This window comes from Leguminivora glycinivorella, chromosome 17 (genome assembly GCF_023078275.1).
Source record: "Leguminivora glycinivorella isolate SPB_JAAS2020 chromosome 17, LegGlyc_1.1, whole genome shotgun sequence".
In the NCBI taxonomy this organism is placed as follows: Eukaryota; Metazoa; Arthropoda; class Insecta; order Lepidoptera; family Tortricidae; genus Leguminivora; species Leguminivora glycinivorella.
The window spans coordinates 13075735-13096849 of NC_062987.1; the positions used below are offsets into that span (position 1 = coordinate 13075735).

A 21115-nucleotide genomic window follows, 5' to 3' on the forward strand; every position below is an offset into this window, starting at 1 on the left:
TTCGTCTGCTTGGTAAGTATGAAATTTATAAAACTGGTAAAATTTAAGCAGCGCAGCGGTGTGGTCGCTCCTTACTTCGACTACTTCGTGTTACAAACGTGTTAAATAATGTATATAAACTTTTTTGGTTTAAACTTTTTATAAGTGGAAAAAATGTAAATTTCACTATGCTCAGGCTGACAGTGCACGTCAACGTCTTCGACAAACATTTGTCAATTCACGTCAAATGACTAAAACTTTAATAGCATTTTTTTTAAACCAATTTTTATTTCAATATGACAGGGGATGCACCAACTGGGTGTGCTAGCAAACCCTTAGAATTAGACAATCTTCTAATAAAAAATGTCAACACGTGGGGTAACGTTCAGTATAACATACCACTTAGGTTATCCCAGACTGAGACCAGAAGTTCCACTAGCATCGGACATCGCCATATACCTGATGTACCTTATGCCTTCGACTGCGTAAGTGTCTTAAGACAGATTTCTTAATAAATGGTTTTCCAGTTGAGTAGACCAGAAAAGGAAAGAAGTCAGAAATAGGCAGAAGCGATCAGATTGGTATCAGGGGGGTTACCATGACGTGTTAAAGCCGTTCAGTTTAGGTTGATAGAGAGGGACGGAGCTATGTAACTGCTATAGCTGTGTCCCTTTCTCTCAACCTAAACTGAACGTCTTTAGTACGTCATGGTAACCCCCCAGAATTGATAAAAATTACAAAACCTATAAGATGATGCTTTCGACAGCTTCGAAAATTACCTAGGTGTACTGACGTAGAGCTAGATTCTTTAAAGTGGGGTACACAAACCCCTCAGGGGTAGCATGTTTTTCAGGGTTAGGTACGAATTTGGTCAGTTACTGGGAAATCTTATGTTTGATACCTAAATTTAAAGTGTAATTCTTATCCTAAAATATTTATGTCAGGGGCTGTAGAATGTTTAAAACTGAGAAAGTAGCTACAAAGGTATGTGACTGCAAAAGCTTAAAGAAACTATAGAGCAAGTAGACTTACGAGATCAAGGAAAACATGCAAGAAAAAAAAAGGAAAATCGTGACTGCTGACGAAAATGTTTTTAAATACCTACCTAACTGTAAGAATTGTGTCATATTTTGTATAAGGTTGGATACATTTCCAGAAAATCAATGAACCGCTACCAGAAAGGCTATGCGGGCGCGACATGGTGGTGGAAAAAGAGATCTACAGAACAACGACGGGCGAGTATTGCGTGAAGCCCAACCCCAACAAGGCCATGGAGCGTTCTGACTGCTCCATCAACTGCCGCAGGGTCATATTCATGACTGGAGTCGAGAAAAAGGTACTTTTTTTACCCAAAAACGTACTATTTAGTTGCTTATAAACACGATTTTATTCTGCCATTCAGAGGAGACCCTTTGCTTGAACTAATTGGTCGGGAAAACTTCGGTAGGTATAGCTGTTTTCGTCGACTCTCCTTTTTCCTGGTCAATTAAAAAAGTTGCCTGATATCATTCGCCATATGCTTAGTCTTACCAACGTTCAAATATTACATCAGCGAACGATACCATCATTGGTGGCTAATAATATTCAGATTAATAAATTTACCTAAGAGCACAGTCCCAATTTTTGACCCTTTTTAGGGTTCCGTAGTCAACTAAGGAACCCTTATAGTTTCGCCATGTCTGTCTGTCCGTCCGTCCGTCCGTCCGTCCGTCCGTCCGTCCGTCCGCGGATAATCTCAGTAACCGTAAGCACTAGAAAGCTGAAATTTGGTACCAATATGTATATCAATCACGCCAACAAAGTGCAAAAATAAAAAGTAGAAAAAAATGTTTTATTAGGGTACCCCCCTTACATGTAAAGTGGGGGCTGATATTTTTTTTCATTCCAACCCCAACGTGTGATATATTGTTGGATAGGTATTTAAAAATGAATAAGGGTTTACTAAGATCGTTTTTTGATAATATTAATATTTTCGGAAATAATCACTCCTAAAGGAAAAAAAAGTGCGTCCCCCCCCCCTAACTTTTGAACCATATGTTTAAAAAATGTAAAAAAAATCACAAAAGTAGAACTTTATAAAGACTTTCTAGGAAAATTATTTTGAACTTGATAGGTTCAGTACTTTTTGAGAAAAATACGAAAAACTACGGAACCCTACACTGAGCGTGGCCCGACACGCTCTTGGCCGGTTTTTTTATTATAAATGGACTTACTCTTGGCCACAGACTAGCCAAAGGCATACCCTTTACTGCATACGAAGCTGTTTATGGCCAATATGATGTTGAACTCAATTGATGCGGTGATGGGTTAAGTAGAGTAAGTTGATACATAATACACAATCAATACAATCATGTTTGTATTTTAACCATTACAGTTACAAGGTCAAACCATACGACAGCCAACAGTGATCTCGGAAATGAAAGACACCTTCCGCGGGATCCCCAGGTCGCCGTTAGCGCCTCCAGACATCATAGTCAGGCCACCTGACCCGGAGTATATATTTGATGTTAGTATTAAACCACTTCTGAATTTCCTTCTATGCGATAGGCTCTGATTATGCGATAATTGTTACTGATTGGATAAATATTATTTAAAAAAATTTTAAAAATATGAAATGCCATTAGTCAGATGCTTTTTCGGTGAAGGAACCTCGTGGGGAAACCGGACTCGCCGTAGTTTGTACTCTGGGTTGGAAGATTAGATGGCAGTCGCTCTAACTTTAGGATATGTTGCATTAAGCCGTCCGTTACCGTATAAATTTACGTTCGCAATTTTTTTATGTATGGGAATTTTGATATAATTCTGCTGCGTGACGTTGATGTGTCTTAACTGTGGTTGATGCAACTGGCTCTTATATAGGTAGTGTCTACGTTAAATCCTAAGTTTTGTTGCCAAAATGGACCCCTCTCATGAGCTGTGGCAAAACGCCAGTATACCTGTAATACAATGAAGAACATTAATTCTTTTCGAAGGAGATAATAGATGACTGACCGGATTTTTTAACAGGTTGTAGCATGCGGCAGGAACGAGGAAACACCTATATTCGACACAGCCAAAGGGTTCCGCAGGTTGACGGATCCCTACGTGTCCACGTATCGGCATTACCACAAGCCTTTCACCGCCGAAGACCAGTACGGCATCGGCGCAAAGGATCATATCACCTTTTATACTGAATTTAATACTCCTAAGGTAAGCCAGAAAATTGCATCATATATTATTTATCTTTCAATTGCAGCAGCAAGTTTCAAGTAAGTACCAACAACCCTAAACAACACCGGCCCTTTATTATGTTTAGCAAAGTTTTATTCTCCAAGAACTGTGGATAGTTAAACGCGTAACCTCTGATTTGGATTATTTCAAAGCTGAAGTTTTAACCTTTTGAACTCTATGTCTCTCGCGTCAAATAACAACCTTATCTGTCAGCAGGACAATTTCTTAGCATCCGCCAAAGCAAGGCGTTGCTGGCGTCCTGGGTACGACAAAATAGTTAAGAACTTGCAAATCCAAATAAATCCATAATTTTATTGTAGGTACTCAAGTGATATACATAATATTAGACCTACGTTCTCATAAAACCCGATCCGAGCTTCATATTTTTACATTTTTTTATATGTAGACCCGAGGCTTTGGTCCAAAGCACAAGGAGATCTGGATGCCCCTAACAGCCAAAGTCCACAGAGGCGTATACGACAGAATCCACGTGAAGAAAGAATATCATGAAGTGGCTGCGTGCCACAACCCCGTCAACAATATAAAGGGGTAAGTCAAACCTACTTTCATTTATTTATTTAGCACACGCAGTCCTCATTTACTTCCACAGAGATCCATCGTCATCGTCTAAGGGCCAGTTGCATCAACCATATTTTACAGACGCATCAACCATATTTTACAGACGCATCATCGTCACGCAGCAGAGGTTCGTCTGTGGAACTTCCCATACAATAAATTTAACGAACGCTTTAACGGTGACAGATGGTTTGATGCAACCGGCCCTTAAAGTGATCCATGTGCGGGGCACGGACGGTTAAAGATAGATATGGCACTGTACTGTGAAAGTATTAATCCACTTTGGTGACAAACAAGCATAGGTATAGCCTGCCTGATGGTAAGTTGTCACCGTAGCTATGGGTGTATGCGACTACAGACAGAGTATCCTCTTACCTGTGCACTCTATTTTTGGCCTACTGTATCTGTGGAATGTGAACCTCGTCAATTTATTTGACCTCGCCACTCGCACGATCGTCTTTTTCAGCCTCCTGTTTTTGCATTGGATGGATTGAGTTTTGAGTCTTGTCTAATTCTTAATACTAATTCTTAATAGTATCTATCTACATATTCCAGGATCTTCGAAAGCGAAACAAAGAGAAAATACAGGACACCCTTCGCCATCTCCACCCTCGCTTCCTGGAGCCACGGGGAGTCATTCGACCTGCCTCCATTCCCCCCCAACCCCTACCAGACCAACATCGCCCCCTTCATGTACTGCAGTGACTATTGCCACATAGCCCAGGGAACACCCCCATATTCAGTCATCGACCAGATAAAACATGTGAAGCCGCACAAACCGTGCAAGGAAAGATATATCGTATCTAGAGATTTTGAATTGTAGTTTATTTGGAAATTTATGTTTATAAAAGTATATTGAGTAATCTTCATTTATTTCTTTACGGTGTTCTGAAAAAGAAAGGATACAATGAATATCATATAGTGCATAAAGTACAAGAAAATGCAGGGAAATAAAATCACGGTGGCACAGCGCAAATCGTGTCCAAAGAAAGCATCAAATAAACCAAAGCTGAGAAGGCACAGTGAAAAGTTAGGGCAGATATCGCTACTGTAAGTACGGAATAGTACGGATTCCATTCCAGCACCAGGCTAGATCAGGGAAAAAAAGATCGATAACATTTAGGTACAAACAGCAACACCCTTAACTAACCATCGGTAGACTTTATGCCCTTGTAATAAGGATGACAAATATACAGCTTACAAGGATGCCGATGGTACTTAACTTATTCCTCGTATGCTTTTCATAACATGATTTTTTTTTTTAGCTTTTTAAGAAAATTTTATTCTTATTCCTTGTATGCTTTTCATAACATGATTTTTTTTTAGCTTTTTAAGAAAATTTTATTCAAGTAGTTTTCGAAAGGTACCTACTAATTTATCTACACATACTTATCTTTACATATGAGGAACTTTACAGATGCAAAAATATAATCAATACTAGGTATGTAAAAATACAACACTTACGAAATCAGCCAATGCTTTTGCCAATGCTTCATTGTTGCGCTGAAACAAGAATTGTATTTTAAAACATTTTTTTCTGGACAACCGAAATCAATAATTTTGATAGTTAGTGGTGTTAGGTAGTGATTAGTTGCAGAAATATAATTTCTAAGCCGTCTTATAGTTATTTTTCATGCTATCATCACTTCATCAGTCGGCAGAACTAAAATAAATCTGAAAAAAATACCTCTCGAGTATCGTATGTAACTTATTCGGCCCTGAACCAACCTCATCCAGAAGTTACTTACTCGCAATGTTAGAAAAAACGACTAGAAAAAATCTCTAAGTCATAGAACTTATAAGAAAAAGTGTAAGTAGTATCCTTACCCCTATGCAAGAATAGTTTTCACATTTTTGGCTCTTGTCCTTCCCGACGCATGGAAGACCCTAGGGGAAAAAATGCAGCATTAAAAACAAGTGAATTGACGGATTTGAAGCAACATACCAATGACACGTCTTGCCATCTTTAACCAGTATACGGTAGGTGCAATGAATAACATTTATTCATTAATTATCTGACATTTACAAGAAGTCGATTTGTCTGGCACTCTGGCACTTTCTTATAAATTTTATAATAAAAAGACAAATCGTCTACTTCTTACATTTAATGTTAGCCAATGTCCCGTGACACGTTTTAGCAACAATATCTGGGCGACCGAGCTTCGCTCGGTTCTATTTTATTCTATCACGTCTTTAGATAAAAAAAAAACTTCACACTAACCTACACCCAGCCGATTCGCAGTCGGCGAAATTAACGTCCATATTTGGCGTTTACAAACGCGAAAGAAAAACGCATGAAAACTCGAAAATTCGCGTTTTCCGGGATCTAAGATCGATTTTTCACCCCCGAAAATCCCTACATAACAAATTTCAGCGAAATCGTTAGAGCGGTTTCCGAGATCGTCGGTATATATATAAATAAATAAATAAATATACAAGAATTGATCGTTTAATTTTAGCAACATATGTATGCTTACAGGCATTTGTGGAATTGTTTTAATTGTATAAATGTCCGTACCTACAAACGCTGATTCCTCGTTCGTCGGGTCCCGAATGTCCCGATTCCTTCCTCGGCAACCACCTATTACGGTACCTTAGTTGACCTAAAAACTTCAAAGAACTCACATGCGGACACAGCTCCTGCGGATGCACCCTGCCAGTCTTCGAGCGGCCCCTCGGGCACGGCGGGTTGTGGAAGCACTGCGAAGGCTCGCAGCAGGGGGCACCGGACCGCGTGGGCCAGAAGCACGGCATGAGGTACGGGAAGCAGGTGGAGGGGGGGATGCAGCGGGGGTGGTGGTTGCAAGAGCGGGCGAGGAATGGCTGTGGCGATAAAATTTCAATTGAAAATTCATTGGACATTCATTGGTACCTTTATTCGGTTAAGGACGGATTCTGGTTACGGCAGATTCTTTTTAGAACAGATTCGTGAGTGGGCAGAAATTGGGCAGTCACGACCAAAAACCACTCAGTTGCTTTTGGTAACTCCAGTTAGACCAGTTACCAGCTGTCACCTTTATTTGACAATAGAGTCCATTGAAAATTTTAGAGCAATTAAGTGGTTAGGGCCGGTTGCATCAAACCGTCTGTCACTGTTAAAGCGTTCATTAATTTTTTATTATATGTTAAGTTCCATAGTCTTCTGCTGCGTGACGATGATGTGTCTGTCAAATGTGGTGGTATGGGAAAGGAAGCAGTGGTACCTATGCAGTGGGGCATTTTCGCGAGAAAAATCACCAAATTTTTCTAAGATAGGACAGGTCGACCTAGGACAAAAAAATGATCCCAAAATTTTCTATTATTTTGCATACTTTCCACTTTATAACCGCTGTACAAACTGTTTGAAAAATGGTAACGAAGTGGAAAACTTGGTCTCTTTCTAACGCGAGCGAAGCCGCAGACAAATGTTAGTAAATGATATACTCGTAAATATGTAGAATGCTGAGGATACGGAGTAAGTAGTAAAACCACACTTTCTTACCTTTGATAGAATACAGCTTGCTTTTGGCTCAATTTCCGACTAAAATACACATTAACAAATATGTTAGTACAAGTATTGTTTGCTGATAGTAATTAAAAAAAAAACTTATAGTGTCATACTTACATAAACCGGAGCAAATTTTGGTTTCTTCATGACAGACAACTGCAAACATTTAATTGATGGTTAATGATTCACATCTATATTAAGGGGTGTATTGGGGTAGTTTCGAAAGGGGAATCTTGATATAATGGTAATAATGGTGATTTTTATGTGACTTTCGAAATCAGACTACTTTCGAAATTACCCCAATGCACCCTATTTTCATTTCAGTTTTTGTAATTTAGACATGATATGAGACATGTCAAATGTAATTAAGCGTGTTTTATTTAAAATTATCGCATATGACATTTACTTCTCAACTTCTCCTTAGTATTGAGTTATTTATTTCCCGCCTTGACGTAGGACTTCCTTATGATTTTTCACCAAAAACCCTAGAGTAAAAGTTTTTTAAAGCTGATCACAATTCACCTGCAATCCAAATCGTGGGCATTCCCTGCTGCAAGAAGGCGTGCAGCAACTAAACTGTAAAAGCATACGTATTACTTCGAAAACTGTGTTATTTTTTAAAACAATCCTGTAAAAATCTCATAGTTACAACTGAGAAGACTATAAGAAGAATGTAACAGTCAATACTCACGTAACTTGGACAAGGCCTTGATGGACAGGTCTTAGGGGGACAGGGTTTGTTCTGTAATAAAAAAAAAGTAGGTGCGTTACAATAAAATATGCAATATGTAATGTATGCAACATATGGGGAAGCGTAATGACGCCGTGCAAGGGGGTGTAGGTAATTCCCAGGTACATGGACCTGCCGGCGTATCATGCTGCCAATTTTATCACTTATCCACGTGGATAAGACATCTGTCACTCTCACACTGACATACTTGCTAAAGCGTGACGGATGCTTTATCCACGTTGATAAGTGATTAAATTGGCAGCATGATACGCCGGCAGATCGACATAGCAACGTGACTAAATACACCAATGTCATATGACCTAGTGATATTGGAGATACTTCCAAAAACAACGGACATGACACTTCGAAAGATGAGCCGCCTGACACTGAGCAGGTAGTGTTGTAGGGGACAACACGCTTGGAACAGATCATTATAGCACTGTGACTAGTGCATGAGACATCTAACTAAGAAATATTGCAAGTACTTACAAAAAACAAAGGGCACGGCACCACGCAAGATGAGCCGCACGGCAAGCAAGGATTGCAGGGGACAACACACGTCGAGCAAGAATACTTGCATAAGACGACTAGGGCAGGAGCGCCACATAACGTAGTAATATTGCAGATACTTACAAAAAACAATGAACGCGGTACCACGCAATATAAGCCACATGACACGGCGCAAGGAGTGATGCAAGAGACAGCGCCTAGTGCGGGAGTGCCATATAAGGCTCGCCACAGACAGTCTGAAAAATTCATAATCTTAAAAAAGATTTTTATGCAACCTGTCAGTTCAAACTGACAGAATTTTCAGATTGAACTGACAGATTGCATACAAATCTTTTTTAAGATTACGAATTTTTCAGACTGTCTGTGGCGTGCCTAACGCAGTAATATTGCAAGTACTTACAAAAAACAAAGGGCACGGCACCACGCAAGATGAGCCGCACGGCAAGCAAGGATTGCAGGGGACAACACACGTAGAGCAGGAGGATTTGCATAATAGCGACGTGCAACTGATGCACGAGCGACATCTGGCGCAGGAGCATCTTGACTTGCAGCCTCCGCACTAAAACATTAGGGTTAGGAATGTTAGGATGAGATATGCACACATACAACTGCTGAATGTCGCATAGTTTAAAACGTAGAAGATAAGGGTAAAGTAAACACAAACAAGTAAATAGTCTAGTCTATTTTGAAAAGACGGAAGAAGATAAGGTAAGGGATAAGTAGAAAAAAAGCTCACCTTCAAAGACGATGGTAAGTCTGTCTTGCTCTGTAATAAAACAGAAATTAATATTTTAAACAGTAGATATTGAAATATAAACATAAACATATTGAAATTGATGTAACTAATAATCGATCGATCGACGAACTTCTTGAAGTCGAACGATATTATATCGCATAACATGTAGGAGTCGCTACATTTGAAGATATAAGAAATAATGTTAATTGCCTACATTTTCGATTTTATCTATATAAACAATATTCCTTTACTACCACTTAACTATACCGCAAACATAAAAGTTTGGATGTGTAGTAAATAAATAAATGTAATCACCCTACGCCTGCAACACGTCTTGTAGCAAGCTTGAACAATAGCAGTCTGATGGAAGACCGCTTTACTGTCGCTATCCTTCGGGCACTTCCTCCACTTGGGGCTCGTCAGCTGTATGTATGTGTTGGACAAGCCGAATAGGTTGTGCTCCTTGTCCAAGGCTAGCACCGTGGACAGGGCTTTATGGGTGGACGTGTGTTCGGGCAATTCCTCTCCGAGCGAGCTCTCTGACGTTGTAGATTGTATCAGGCACTCTCTAAAAATCATAATGAATACTCTTGTTATTTTGTAATGTACGCAGATCGCAGGAGATGAGATGCTTCTGAGTAAAGAGCAATTGGGATGACGACTAAAAAAACTATTTAGTCCGTCAGTTAGATCATCAAAAAATTTTGGACATATTTTTTCTTTTTTCTCGTAAACGAAAAATGACGACGGTACAGTACCTTGTAGTTTCGCGTGACGTCACGCCTACAATTTTTACCTAAAAGTGACGTCACAAGCCCCCACTCCGGAACTTTGATACCCTGTATCTTTATATTTTGTCATTAATTAGATAAAACGAAAAATATGTGTTCAGTATTTTTAGACGATCTAACTGACGGACTAAACAGAATTCAATTTTTTTAATGTAGTCGTCATCCCTATTCCCGTTTAAAAATGTTTCTCGGAAGTCGGAATACTTTTTCGTTCGAAGCCAGATAATTTCAAATTGTTGTCGTTGTTTTTCGGTATACTTAGATCGGCATATTGTGTCAACACTGGTGTAGAACTTTATTTAGTTATTGACGTTATTGTATCACAAATTATGGATAACTTAGAAAGTTATTAACCACAGATGTCATATATAATAAAAATAATAAAATAAAAAAGCCTTTTAATTCCACACCAAAAAATAATAATAATAGTATAATAACTTAGAAAGTTATTAACCACAGATGTCATATATACCATAGATCAAGCAAACGTATCTACTTAGCGTGTCAAATGAACTCAGTGAAATCCACTGAGTTGTCCGTTTACTCGCAGCTTGCAGCTTTCGGGCGTCAATTTTTGTAAGTTGAAGTCAATCAAAACATAAAAAATGCCTCGTTATGTGATATTCAATTGCAACAATACAAAAATTATGAACAATCAAGAGCCTGAGACATATTTAAAATTACAGGCAAGAATCAACTTCAGTACAAAATTTGACACGCTCGGCCCCTATACAAATATATGAATTAGTTTCTTCTATCTAAATTAAGTTCTGTGTTATTAACCTATTTCAAATAGGTGGAATACCTTTATTAAGGTTGGAAGCACGTTGGAAGCATAACAAGTCATTAGAATTATTTATGAAAGCAAAATTACCTTACGTTTCTCCATGTCCAGACCTTGACAGTCGCTTACGTCTAATCATGGCACCCGTTAATGCATTTACATTGCTGTAAGGATACATCTAATCATTCGCTTTCAGTTTTAATGCGAAGACTGCGTTTATAACAATCGTTGGTACAGTGGCTAGTTTCTGACCAACGTAATACCTATTCTAAAAAACTGGTACAAAAAGAAGAAGACTGTCGAATAGTACCTACCCATACCCAACTAATATTGCAAAGATAATTTGGCATAGAAATTTTGAAAAGTTTTTATAAAAAGGTTCAAGAAAGATAAACTCAAGAATGACATTCACCCACCTTGCATCAGGAGATCCATCTCGACTCTCGCTGAGCCACTTGGTTTTAGTTAAGCTCAGAATTTTCGGATTGCCATATACATTTTCTTCATCTGCCTCTCCCTTATGGTGTGGCTAAAAAATCAATAAAAATCCGTGATATAATACGTCATTTTAAACTATATATATATTAAGCAGCTTTAATCCCGGTTATAACCTCATCTACGACATCGGAGCCTTTGTTCCACTTTTTGATTTATCGTCCTTCAACTTCCTTTGGAAGAAAATTTTAAAACAACAACCATGGTCCGGGATGAGATAAAGACAAATTCTAAAAAGCTAATAATGGCGTTAGACATGTTACCAAAGGTATTGTTTCTGATGCTTGTTCCTCGATTTTATCGGGAAAATATTCGAGGATCCCAAATTTCCCAGGGCTCTCGACAAGTTCGTGGAATGCTACGGATCTCTGGACTTCTATTGCAGTGTCGTTGTCTTTACTGGTGCCAACCTGAACAAACGACCAAAGGAATATATAATATGAATGTTCGTAAAGTGTGTGCCTTAGAACTGTACCAGCATATGGAAAAAGGGTAAACACACAGTGAGCAGCGTCGCGAGGCAATATGAAGGTTTTCAAGATGCCTCTGGATTTAGGCAAATACTAAGAGCTGAAATCTCCCCAGAGTATGGATCAACCGAGTCACCGAACAATACACCCACACCACAGAATATAGGTATAATAGTACAAGTAAAAAGTAAGTATATACGACGCTGACTAAAAATTGGCTCATCATTTCTCTTTATGGAATCTTCAAACCCTGGATTGCGTTATTATTATGTAAATATTTCAAAATTTCTGACGCAACTATGTGTCTACAATAGGCTAGTTTCCTATACTTAAAATAAAATATTTTATGCAGTGCACGAAATAAAGCACCACATAATTAGAAGAAAAATATGGACAGTAGTTATGTTTAAACATAATTTCCATTTAATAAGTCAAAGGGAACGATATAAAGTAAATGAATTGACCGTGACGTCACTCCTCAGTATTTCATAGTAACTCCATATTAGCAAATCGTTTTGACAGTTCTTAAAAAGAAGCTGATTTGACTAGTAGGAAACTAGCCTATTCTACTATATTGACCATTGTGCTGCTTGAGGACATGGCCTCGCGAACCTTTCCTCGCTCGGTGTGAACCAGAAAAGGTATTGTAGCTATTGCTTTATATCAGAAGTCACCACAGCTTCTTCGAGAATCCTGGTTCGTTTCTACCTCAGTTTGTATTTTAAAGTAAAGGCTTCTTGCTACATCTAACTAACTACGTTTTAGTTTTCGTTCTATGCGCTTATTTCAAGTAAGACATCATTTATTGAAATATTACCTCGTCAACATTGTCAATGATGTGAAGCGACGGTCGACTGTGTCCCGACCCACAGCCAACATTAGACTTCCCCGGATTCCCTGGGGTAATATTGCCCACGAGGCAAACGTACACCAAGCTCACATTTGGTACAGAATAGCTGCCTAACAGTTGCTTCGAGGTCGACATCGTAGTGGTTTGAGAGTTATTGCGTTGTCATCTGAAACGAACCAGCCTTTAAATTTAAGTTTTGATATATTTGTCGTAAGTATTACAATTTCTGAAAATAAACTCCTTAAAAGACTATCCTCTGCTTAACTCGCAGCAAGAATTGTTTCTGGTGTGTTTCACAGCAAGAATTGTACATATCATCAGCATCATTCTCTTGCCCTTTACCCATTTGGGGTCAGCTGATCATCGTCCTCCATTCCCCTCTATCAGCCGTCATTTCCATACTAATACCTTTCACTCTCATATTATTGTTCACACATTGCATCCATCTCTTAGGCCTTTCACTACCATTGTATCGATCCACCTTCATATTTACAACTCGTTTTATAACATTGCCTCGTGCTTGTGTATAATATCATGCCTATATTCCTAAAAAGGGTAGGTAGAAATTGAAACTGTTCAAGTTTCAGCGCCACTCTTAGCAAAGTGGTTGAAAGAAATGAGATTGGGATATTGGAGAGACAGGTTGCTAACCCAAACATGTTTAGCACCACAAATGAACTCGTATCCCACAGTCCACAGTCGACTTCTACGACACCCACGAGACGAAAGCAGGCCAGTTCTCTCTAGAAATACATCCTTTCCTTTAGATTTGCCCTCGTCGCCAGAAAAATCAACGAGTAATGGATGAAATAAAGGTTAAAGAAAAAGGAGAACAACACCTACGAGATCAATACCACGCCTGTGTCCCATACGTAGTACATGAAACTAAGGTTTTACAAAATAAGGGGTTGAAAGAAAACGAAACTGTGACAAATTAAGTACCTTCAATATAATTATGTTTTTTCGAGAGTTCTTCTCGTTGCTATTAAGGATTTGTTGTGCTAGGCATTTTCCGATTTCCAAGAGCCTAAGTTTAGGCTAAAATTTACTATTTAAAAAAAATTACATATTATGTTGAGGGTTTGAAGTTTTCCTGTTTAAAACAGATTTTGTGATGCAGTCAAAATGACAGGTAAATTGAATTTTACTCTTTTGATTCTAAAATAATATGAGCCAATGACAAAAGAAAATTTCTAAGAAGTTTAAATCAGTGTCCACAGGTTTTTGGTTGTTTTTGCCAACCTTTACAGTTACAGTCTGATTTGAAAGGGATGACACTACAATGCTGCCACTTTTTAATTTGTACTCTTTTTGGTCAGACTGTACTGCATAATAATATTGTTATCTTTATAGTTTGTAAAAGTCAGTATTGAAAGCATGATTTTTTTCGGAAATCACTGAAGAATTCCATGAATTATTTTTAATCGGTCCCTAGTTACAAATGAACAAATGTAGTAAATTAAAAAGTAGCAACATTGTAGTGTCAATAGTGTCATCCCTTTCAAATCAATATGTGTGAGAAAACGGGAGGACACTACGATGTTGCCACTTTATAGTTTCTACCAGGGGCGGCTCACTCCGCGATTCTAACGTCACGCTAGAAGTACATGCCGGCGGCCGCGAGTTCGCGGCCCATTCAGTGGTGACAACCTTCGCGCGGCGCACTAGAAGTCAATGTCGGCTGCTTGCGAGCGGTCCGTTTGTTAATGTAGGTAAGAATTTGGAATGGCGGCTTTTTTTTTGTGAACATCAAAGGAGTGAGCCTTCTGTACTTGTACTATTATGTATTCTGTGTTTCTACTCTGCTTTCTACTTTCAAAGCGGACCCCAGGCTCCCATGAGCCGTGGCAAATGCCGGGATAACGCAAGGAGGATGATGATGATGATGTTTCTACTCTTTTTCATCAGACTGTACTCTTCATTGCCAAGCTATTTAAACCTCTCCTATGCTTAGGAGCAGATCTGTTCCATATTGTTTCAACTTTAACATGTAGTTATTATGACTAATATATTAATGACAATTTTTTGACAGACGCATACGAAAGGTTAAGGTCACGCGGCCACAAATATTCAAATACTCCAAAACGCGAAGGTAATTGTATGAAATTAGCCTATTATCTGATTAGGAAGTAATTTTTCACGTAGACAAAGCCCTGACACGGTGTGACGAATTATGACCCCGTCACATTGTTTAAGATAAAAACGTCGTAAGTCTCTATGAAACACATACATTGTTACGACCATACTCTTTTGGGTATCATACAGGAATAACAAACTTAACAATGATGAGGTTCAAGCATAAATGGACTGTGGGTGCAGGGGATTTAAGAGCATTCTTACAGCATATATAATAAACTTGATAGTGGGTACGGATGTGGATGTCTCGCCGTGTGCCTGCTATACGGCCACAACTCAAAATTTTTAATTTTCTGGATTATTGCAGATTCGTATTCAAAATCGTTCAATTTACGACCTTATTTCGAGAGCCATAGCAAAAACGGTCCTTAAGAGCCTTTTTCTCACAAGTGGCCGTATGGAATTGACCATAAATTGTCAGAAGATTCCCTGCAATACGGCCACTTGCCAGTTTGTTCGCATGTAAACCGACGGCCGTTTTGAGTTGTGGCTGTATAGCACACATTTTAAATGTAAGTTTTGAGTTGCGTCCTAAAAACTTGAGTGATAATTGCGATAAATCCCTTTAAATATTGTGTCAAACAGTCAGTATCACACTTATTATTACAAAATTACCAGCCCGACGCCGAAACTACTACAGAAAATGATTAAACAAATCTCAACTTTGTTTTCTTACAAGTGCAGTTCAATATGTCTCATTACTAAGGTCATAATTATTTTTACCAGTCAGTACACGTTGTTCTCTACTTAAATTATTAAAAAACTAGACTTAAGATATTCAACGGCATTTGTCGAAAGTGTCTTAGTTGTCAAAGCGGACCCCAGGCTCCCATGAGCCGTGGCAAATGCCGGGATAACGCAAGGAGGATGATGATTTGTCGAAAGTGTCTTAAAATCTGCCCTTTTTCCGCTAAACTTGGTTATGGGGCACTCGAAGGCTATATGGTGCACCGTCGGATCTGGGTGGCCACACTGTTACTCCACAGACTCGCACCATCTCCATCTGCACCACAAAGATGAGCAGTTTCCGATGCCTGTCCTGATACGGTTCAGCCGACACCAAACCTGTCGAGGCTCCTTAAATCACACCGGTCGGGCCCCAGTATCGAACTCGTACAGCTCTATAGGAAGAGCTCTGGCTATCCAGTCCATTATCCATGCCTCTAAGGGGCTTACTTGTAACCCACTGTAGTGGAATTCAATTTGGGGGGAGGGGGGGGGGGGTAGTCGAGACTTCAGTCTGAGAGCCTTTAGCGCGTCGAGGTCTCGGTGGATGGGTAAACTTGTGTCTGCTCGAATCTTGGCGATTTCACGAAATAGGCACTTTTCTCGGCGGAAGTTTAGAGGTAAAATATGAGTCAGCACCGGCAACCAGTGTGTGGGAGTTGGTTTTAGGCAGCCTCTGATGACTCGCATAGTTTGGTTCAGCTGGGCGTTACCGCGGTAGTATGGGTGCTGTTTAGCCAGTTTAGTCACACCGCTGAGCAGTATTCAGCCGAGGAGTAGACTAGGGATGGCGCGGTTGTCCGAAATGTTGCTGCGCTGGCACTCCAGGTAGTTCCAGTAAGTTTGTGAATGATGCTGTTCCGGGTCTTGAGCTTCGCAGAGAGGCTGGTCAGGTGTTCCTTGAAATTCAGGCTTCTATCCAGGGTGACACCAAGATACGTAAGCTACAAAGTTTTATTTGTTTCAATTTTAAATAATTAATATTATTTGGTAATGACGTAATATAATGTTGATGAATAAGCTAGTTACACATAATTATTGCTGTCGTTACTGTCAAAGTTCGTAAATAAAATTATTTTAACTATTTGGTGTTTTTTCATATATATTTGTATGATACCTTTATCGAATAATATCGTTTAATTTTGGACGCATCTCAAAATCATAAGAAAATGTTTCTGCAATACAGCCATAACTCTAAATACCTGTCTTTCAGGCATTGTATCTTAAAAAACAGATTTTTTTTGTGAAAAGTGGCGTGATCTTATGGAGGGTTATATCATTCCGAGTAAAAATAGCTAACTTTCAAATTCATAGACCTAAAACTCAAGAAGTAAGATCCTATTTAACAGCCTCAACTATACTCTCAAAACTTTAAGACGCGATTTCTCGAAAAAATGGTTTTTTGAATTGTGGCCGTATAGCAGGCACACGGCGGTCTAGTATTGAATGACAAACTAAACCAAAATTACGCCGTATAAATAGGTATTATTTAAATACCGATACGATATGGGGATTTGATATTTAGGATTATTTTTATCGACTATCCTGATCCAGTTCCAAGTATAGAACAACAATAATCACAATAATAAAGGCGTAGGGATGTGACGACCCCATCGCCCACTGGTTTTACCAGTGCAATCAGTCAACGCAGGGCAGCTTGTGGCGAGCTGTTGGGGAACAGCGACCCCACGTACCCGAGTGCTCCTGGGGAGTTCTGTTACCCGTAAGGCGGGTGGGTGGGACAGTACTCTCTACCTCTGGCTTGCCTTGACTGGCCGTCCAGAGTGGAGTCGTTAGGGCTACATGCCCCAGGGGTGGAAGTGAAAATTTGCATAAGACGCGAGTTGGTACAGTGGCTTAACAGCCACTGGGCAGAAAGCGGTGTACACCTCTCGACACCCTTGAGTTCTCACACCGGTGTTGCCCTTGAGCCATCTTGGATGTCGCTTTTTGTGGGGGCCCATCTTGTGGGGACGAGTCACCGTCTGCCGGAAATAAAATTGGATACCGTTTTATTATATAGGCAGGCGTTCGGTTTTTTATCCATAGCCCAGTATTTAGTCCATCACTTTCATCAAAATAGCCCAGTTAATTTTAGATTCCATTAACTCTCAAATAGTACTTACACCCTGGCGGGTGCTGCCTCTGCGTGTGTCCCATGATACGGGCAAGGGCAACATCCGCCCGGTGTACCCCTTACATTTCATTAAAGTGTCGAAAGGGCCTCTACGCGTTGGCTTCGGCCCCGCGCACGCCTCCCAAAGGTCCGGAACACCATTGTTCCGTGATGGGAAAGACATACAATAATAATAAATAATATGGTTGACTGGTAGAGAATGCCATTTGGCATTAAGTCCGCCATTTGTACATGTTTCTTTAGTTGTGCAATAAAGTTTAAATAAATAAATAATCAAAGCCGAACGGATGTTCAAATTATTTTTTAAGTTTATCTATCTTATTTCTGATATTTATATTGTTTGTCAGTTTAATCTTAATGTTTATCATAAGTCATAACAAATTGAACTCGTACCTAATTACAACCTTGTCATTTTGAATATTGGGTTTAAATTTGCTTACTGCGATTACCTGTCCAATTTGAAGTTTACTGTGACGAAGCTTTAAAGTGTTTTACAGTGACATCTTAGCTGTCTATTGGTAAACCTTATGTCGTTGCAGTAACGTACACAAATAAATAGTCTTATGGTTTATGATGGTAGTTAGCAATTATTTTATTGAGTGTAGAGCTAAAAGTCAAGTAGAGCTGTACAGAAAATTAAAAATTCAATTTAAAAAAAGTAACCATCAGATTAAAAGATGAATACTCTAGATGAGTTTAAAAAAATAAAAATCAGTTGGGGTGTCTGAGGTTTTGAGTGATACCGGAAACACGTTGTATATATAGGGACTTATAAGTAGGTACCTACTTAGAAAAATGAGCAAAGGTATTGGAAAGGATGGGGAAGGAGGGTGGCATCTGTATTAATTATTTTTTTCTTTATTCACTTGGCTTGCAAATCTTGCAATTTTCTATGTAAAACTTTTTACCGACCATTTAATATATGTAGTCATCTATGATAAAATCGCCCAGATAATCCATACTAATATTATAAATGGGAAAGTGTGTGTCTCTGTTTGTTTGTCTGTCTTTCACAGCAAAACGAAGCGACGAATTGACGTGATTTTTTATGTGGAGATAGTTGAAGGGATGGAGAGTGACATAGGCTACTTTTTGTCTCTTTCTAACCCCCTACTTAACTAAAATGGGGGGTGGAAGTTTGTATGAAGCATTCCCCAATTTTCGAATTTAACACGAGCGAAGCCGTGGGCAAAAGTTAGTGAATTATAAACACGACATGAAACAAATATTGTAATTAAATAAATCATTTAGCCACCTTTAGGGTCATTAGGGTTGAGTGGCCGAGGTGCGAACTCATGACGTCACACTCGCAAAAACTACAAAGGTAAAAAGATTGCGGCCGCCGATTAGCTGACCACGGTTCGCGGGACAGACGAAGGATCCCACAGTCGACAAATGTTAAGTGAAAAAATGTGGTCAAACTTCAAATTGTCTGGACTAACTTGACACCATACAATTATTACAAACTAGCTTTCAGCACCAGCCGTGCACGTAGCCAATAGGAAAGATATTCCATTCCATTCCATTTTACATGCGCGGATCCAGGGGGGGGGGGCATGGGGGTCATGACCTCCCCCTGGAGCCTAGGTTGCCATACAAATAGACCACGTGACCCCCCCCCGCCCTTCCCGGGGCCTGGGCCTTTACCACGTGACGCCCCCCCCTCCCCTGGGCTCGAAGCTGGATCCGCGCTGCCATTTTATACCACTTTTCTAAGATAGTTCCTAAATGTTGTAGTTACTGTTTCGTGGCGTTATCCTCATTACACTAGGGTCAGTGAAAATTGCAGTATTTTTTATCGAAATATAATTTCCAGTAAACTAGTAGGTAAAAAAATCTGATAAAAAAATCTGGCCGACGTAGGGGCCAAGAAAGTGGTTTGACAAAAGTTTCTGCGAGCTCTAACGATCGCTAACGCTGACTTGACATATTATGGCATGACGTTACGCCGTGGCTTGCGTGGGCGACGGTTGCGCGATGGTCGTGCGACGGCGATGCGACGCATACGAAATCAAACCTTATCGATATGGAAGTAGACGATGCGATGAGACGCGACGGCGACGGTCGCGCGACCGTCGCCCACGCAAGACACGGCGTAAGTATCATATATAGAGAGAGAAATTGTCACTGAAATAATATTATTGCAAGGGGAAATCGACCTTATTATCTTATGACGTTGAAACGAACCTCAACCGTAGGGTGGTAAACCACATTTTTGGTCGACTGTACTTAGTAGGTAGGTGCCTCTTTAGTTCCGGAGGTAGATATAGTCTTGTACAGTTCAGTTAATATAATGTAAACATTTACAGTTACGCAACGGAACAAAATCATCAAGAAAAAGAACAAGAATATTAAAACTTGACTCAAAAATTATAACCACAAAAGTATGTTCACGATCAGTTATTTCTGTTCAAGTAAGTGTGTAGATGTAACTAAACTCGACTGTACATACAAAGTATCTAATAACATAAAGTAGAAGAGATAGGTGCTCGTTTACCGTATTTAATTACCGCGGGGTCCCTGCCAATCTGAAGTTAACAATTTGTAGCGGTGATTCACACCGCCAGAGGCCGGCAACCATTTGTATCGAAGCCTCCGATTTAAAAGTTTATACTGTGACTCGATAAACGTTGGTAAGATAAGGTAAATAAATAAATTACTTAAAAAAATAGCGAGGTATCCACTATCAGTTGGCGATATAATTTATAAGGTTTTTAAATAAAAACCTTACTACAAATGTAGTTTTTCAAGTCAATATTCCTACACAAAAAGTTTCTCCGCTGTTTTGGTCACATTATCAAATTACATTTTTCTCCAGAAGAACGGTTTCCACTTCGAACACAGAATATATAAAAGTGTTCGAACGTTGAAAACATGGGGTGAAGATATTTTTTTATAACTCCCACCCCTGCCCGGTGCCCGCCTGTATGCAGTATTACATTTATTGTGATAGAATGTGAAGAAAAATAATTATGAACACCATTGCGAAGGTCTGCATCTTTCATATACTTAACAGTACATAAGAAAGCTTCAGTTCACATAGTATTCCTCGTGGTCAGAGACATTTCGCTTTACTGCTTGCTTTGTTTTGCTTGTATGGATACGAAGTGATTTTGTGAGCCGAATAGGAGGCTCTTATTGTTAATGCCAAGTATTAACAGTACTTGTTAGCATTAGAAGAGAGCCCTGTAACAGGTAATTATTAAACACAGCAAGTTCTTTGCCAAAATGAAATGTATGGAAATAATCTATGGTATGGAATAAAACTAGAGATTCTAAGAAAATTCTAAAAAAGTATATTTTCTATCAGAAAGACATTGACAACATCCACACAACCATAAACAATCAGATAGAGGATACATATCACAAAAGCTTACCATAATTTACTAGCTTCCATCTAATTTCAACTAAAAGTACAATATCACCCAAAGGTTGTCGACTCCTGCATCATGCCTGACGAATTGGCTTTGTATACCGTATCATTTTTGTTGTGGTCCG

General features: G+C 39.3%; 2 protein-coding genes across 3 annotated transcripts; one reads left to right on the top strand and one right to left on the bottom strand.

Moving 5' to 3' along the window:
• Positions 1 to 243: 243 nt before the first annotated feature.
• Positions 244 to 4628, top strand: LOC125235487. Its single transcript, XM_048142060.1, has 6 exons — positions 244 to 464; positions 1136 to 1315; positions 2354 to 2485; positions 2986 to 3168; positions 3596 to 3738; positions 4321 to 4628. Exons 1-6 carry the CDS (start codon positions 276 to 278, stop codon positions 4586 to 4588), a joined length of 1095 nt encoding a protein of 364 aa, XP_047998017.1. The 5' UTR covers positions 244 to 275; the 3' UTR covers positions 4589 to 4628.
• On the bottom strand, positions 4577 to 13698 carry LOC125235486. Of its 2 annotated transcripts, XM_048142058.1 has the most exons (15): positions 13561 to 13698; positions 12586 to 12784; positions 11562 to 11708; positions 11220 to 11332; positions 9544 to 9796; positions 9229 to 9258; positions 8893 to 9051; positions 7944 to 7994; positions 7775 to 7828; positions 7370 to 7408; positions 7247 to 7285; positions 6391 to 6588; positions 5593 to 5652; positions 5230 to 5268; positions 4577 to 4653 (listed from the first exon to the last, which is right to left on the bottom strand). In XM_048142058.1, exons 2-15 carry the CDS (start codon positions 12751 to 12753, stop codon positions 4636 to 4638), a joined length of 1368 nt encoding a protein of 455 aa, XP_047998015.1. In that variant the 5' UTR covers positions 12754 to 12784; positions 13561 to 13698; the 3' UTR covers positions 4577 to 4635. The 2 variants fall into 2 exon arrangements, with proteins under 2 accessions (XP_047998015.1, XP_047998016.1); XM_048142059.1 differs by lacking the exon at positions 7775 to 7828.
• Between the last annotated feature and the right edge of the window lie 7417 nt (positions 13699 to 21115).

Coding starts and splice junctions, on each gene's coding strand:
- LOC125235487 (XM_048142060.1), top strand. CDS start 276: ATGACAGGGGATGCACCAACTGGGTGTGCTAGCAAACCCTTAGAATTA. Junction 2,486..2,985: donor ACCCGGAGTATATATTTGAT/GTTAGTATTAAA, acceptor ATTTTTTAACAG/GTTGTAGCATGCGGCAGGAA. Junction 3,739..4,320: donor CCCGTCAACAATATAAAGGG/GTAAGTCAAACC, acceptor TACATATTCCAG/GATCTTCGAAAGCGAAACAA.
- LOC125235486 (XM_048142058.1), bottom strand. CDS start 12,753: ATGTCGACCTCGAAGCAACTGTTAGGCAGCTATTCTGTACCAAATGTG. Junction 6,589..7,246: donor CAAGCTGTATTCTATCAAAG/GTAAGAAAGTGT, acceptor TTATCGCCACAG/CCATTCCTCGCCCGCTCTTG. Junction 5,269..5,592: donor AAAACTATTCTTGCATAGGG/GTAAGGATACTA, acceptor TTCTTGTTTCAG/CGCAACAATGAAGCATTGGC.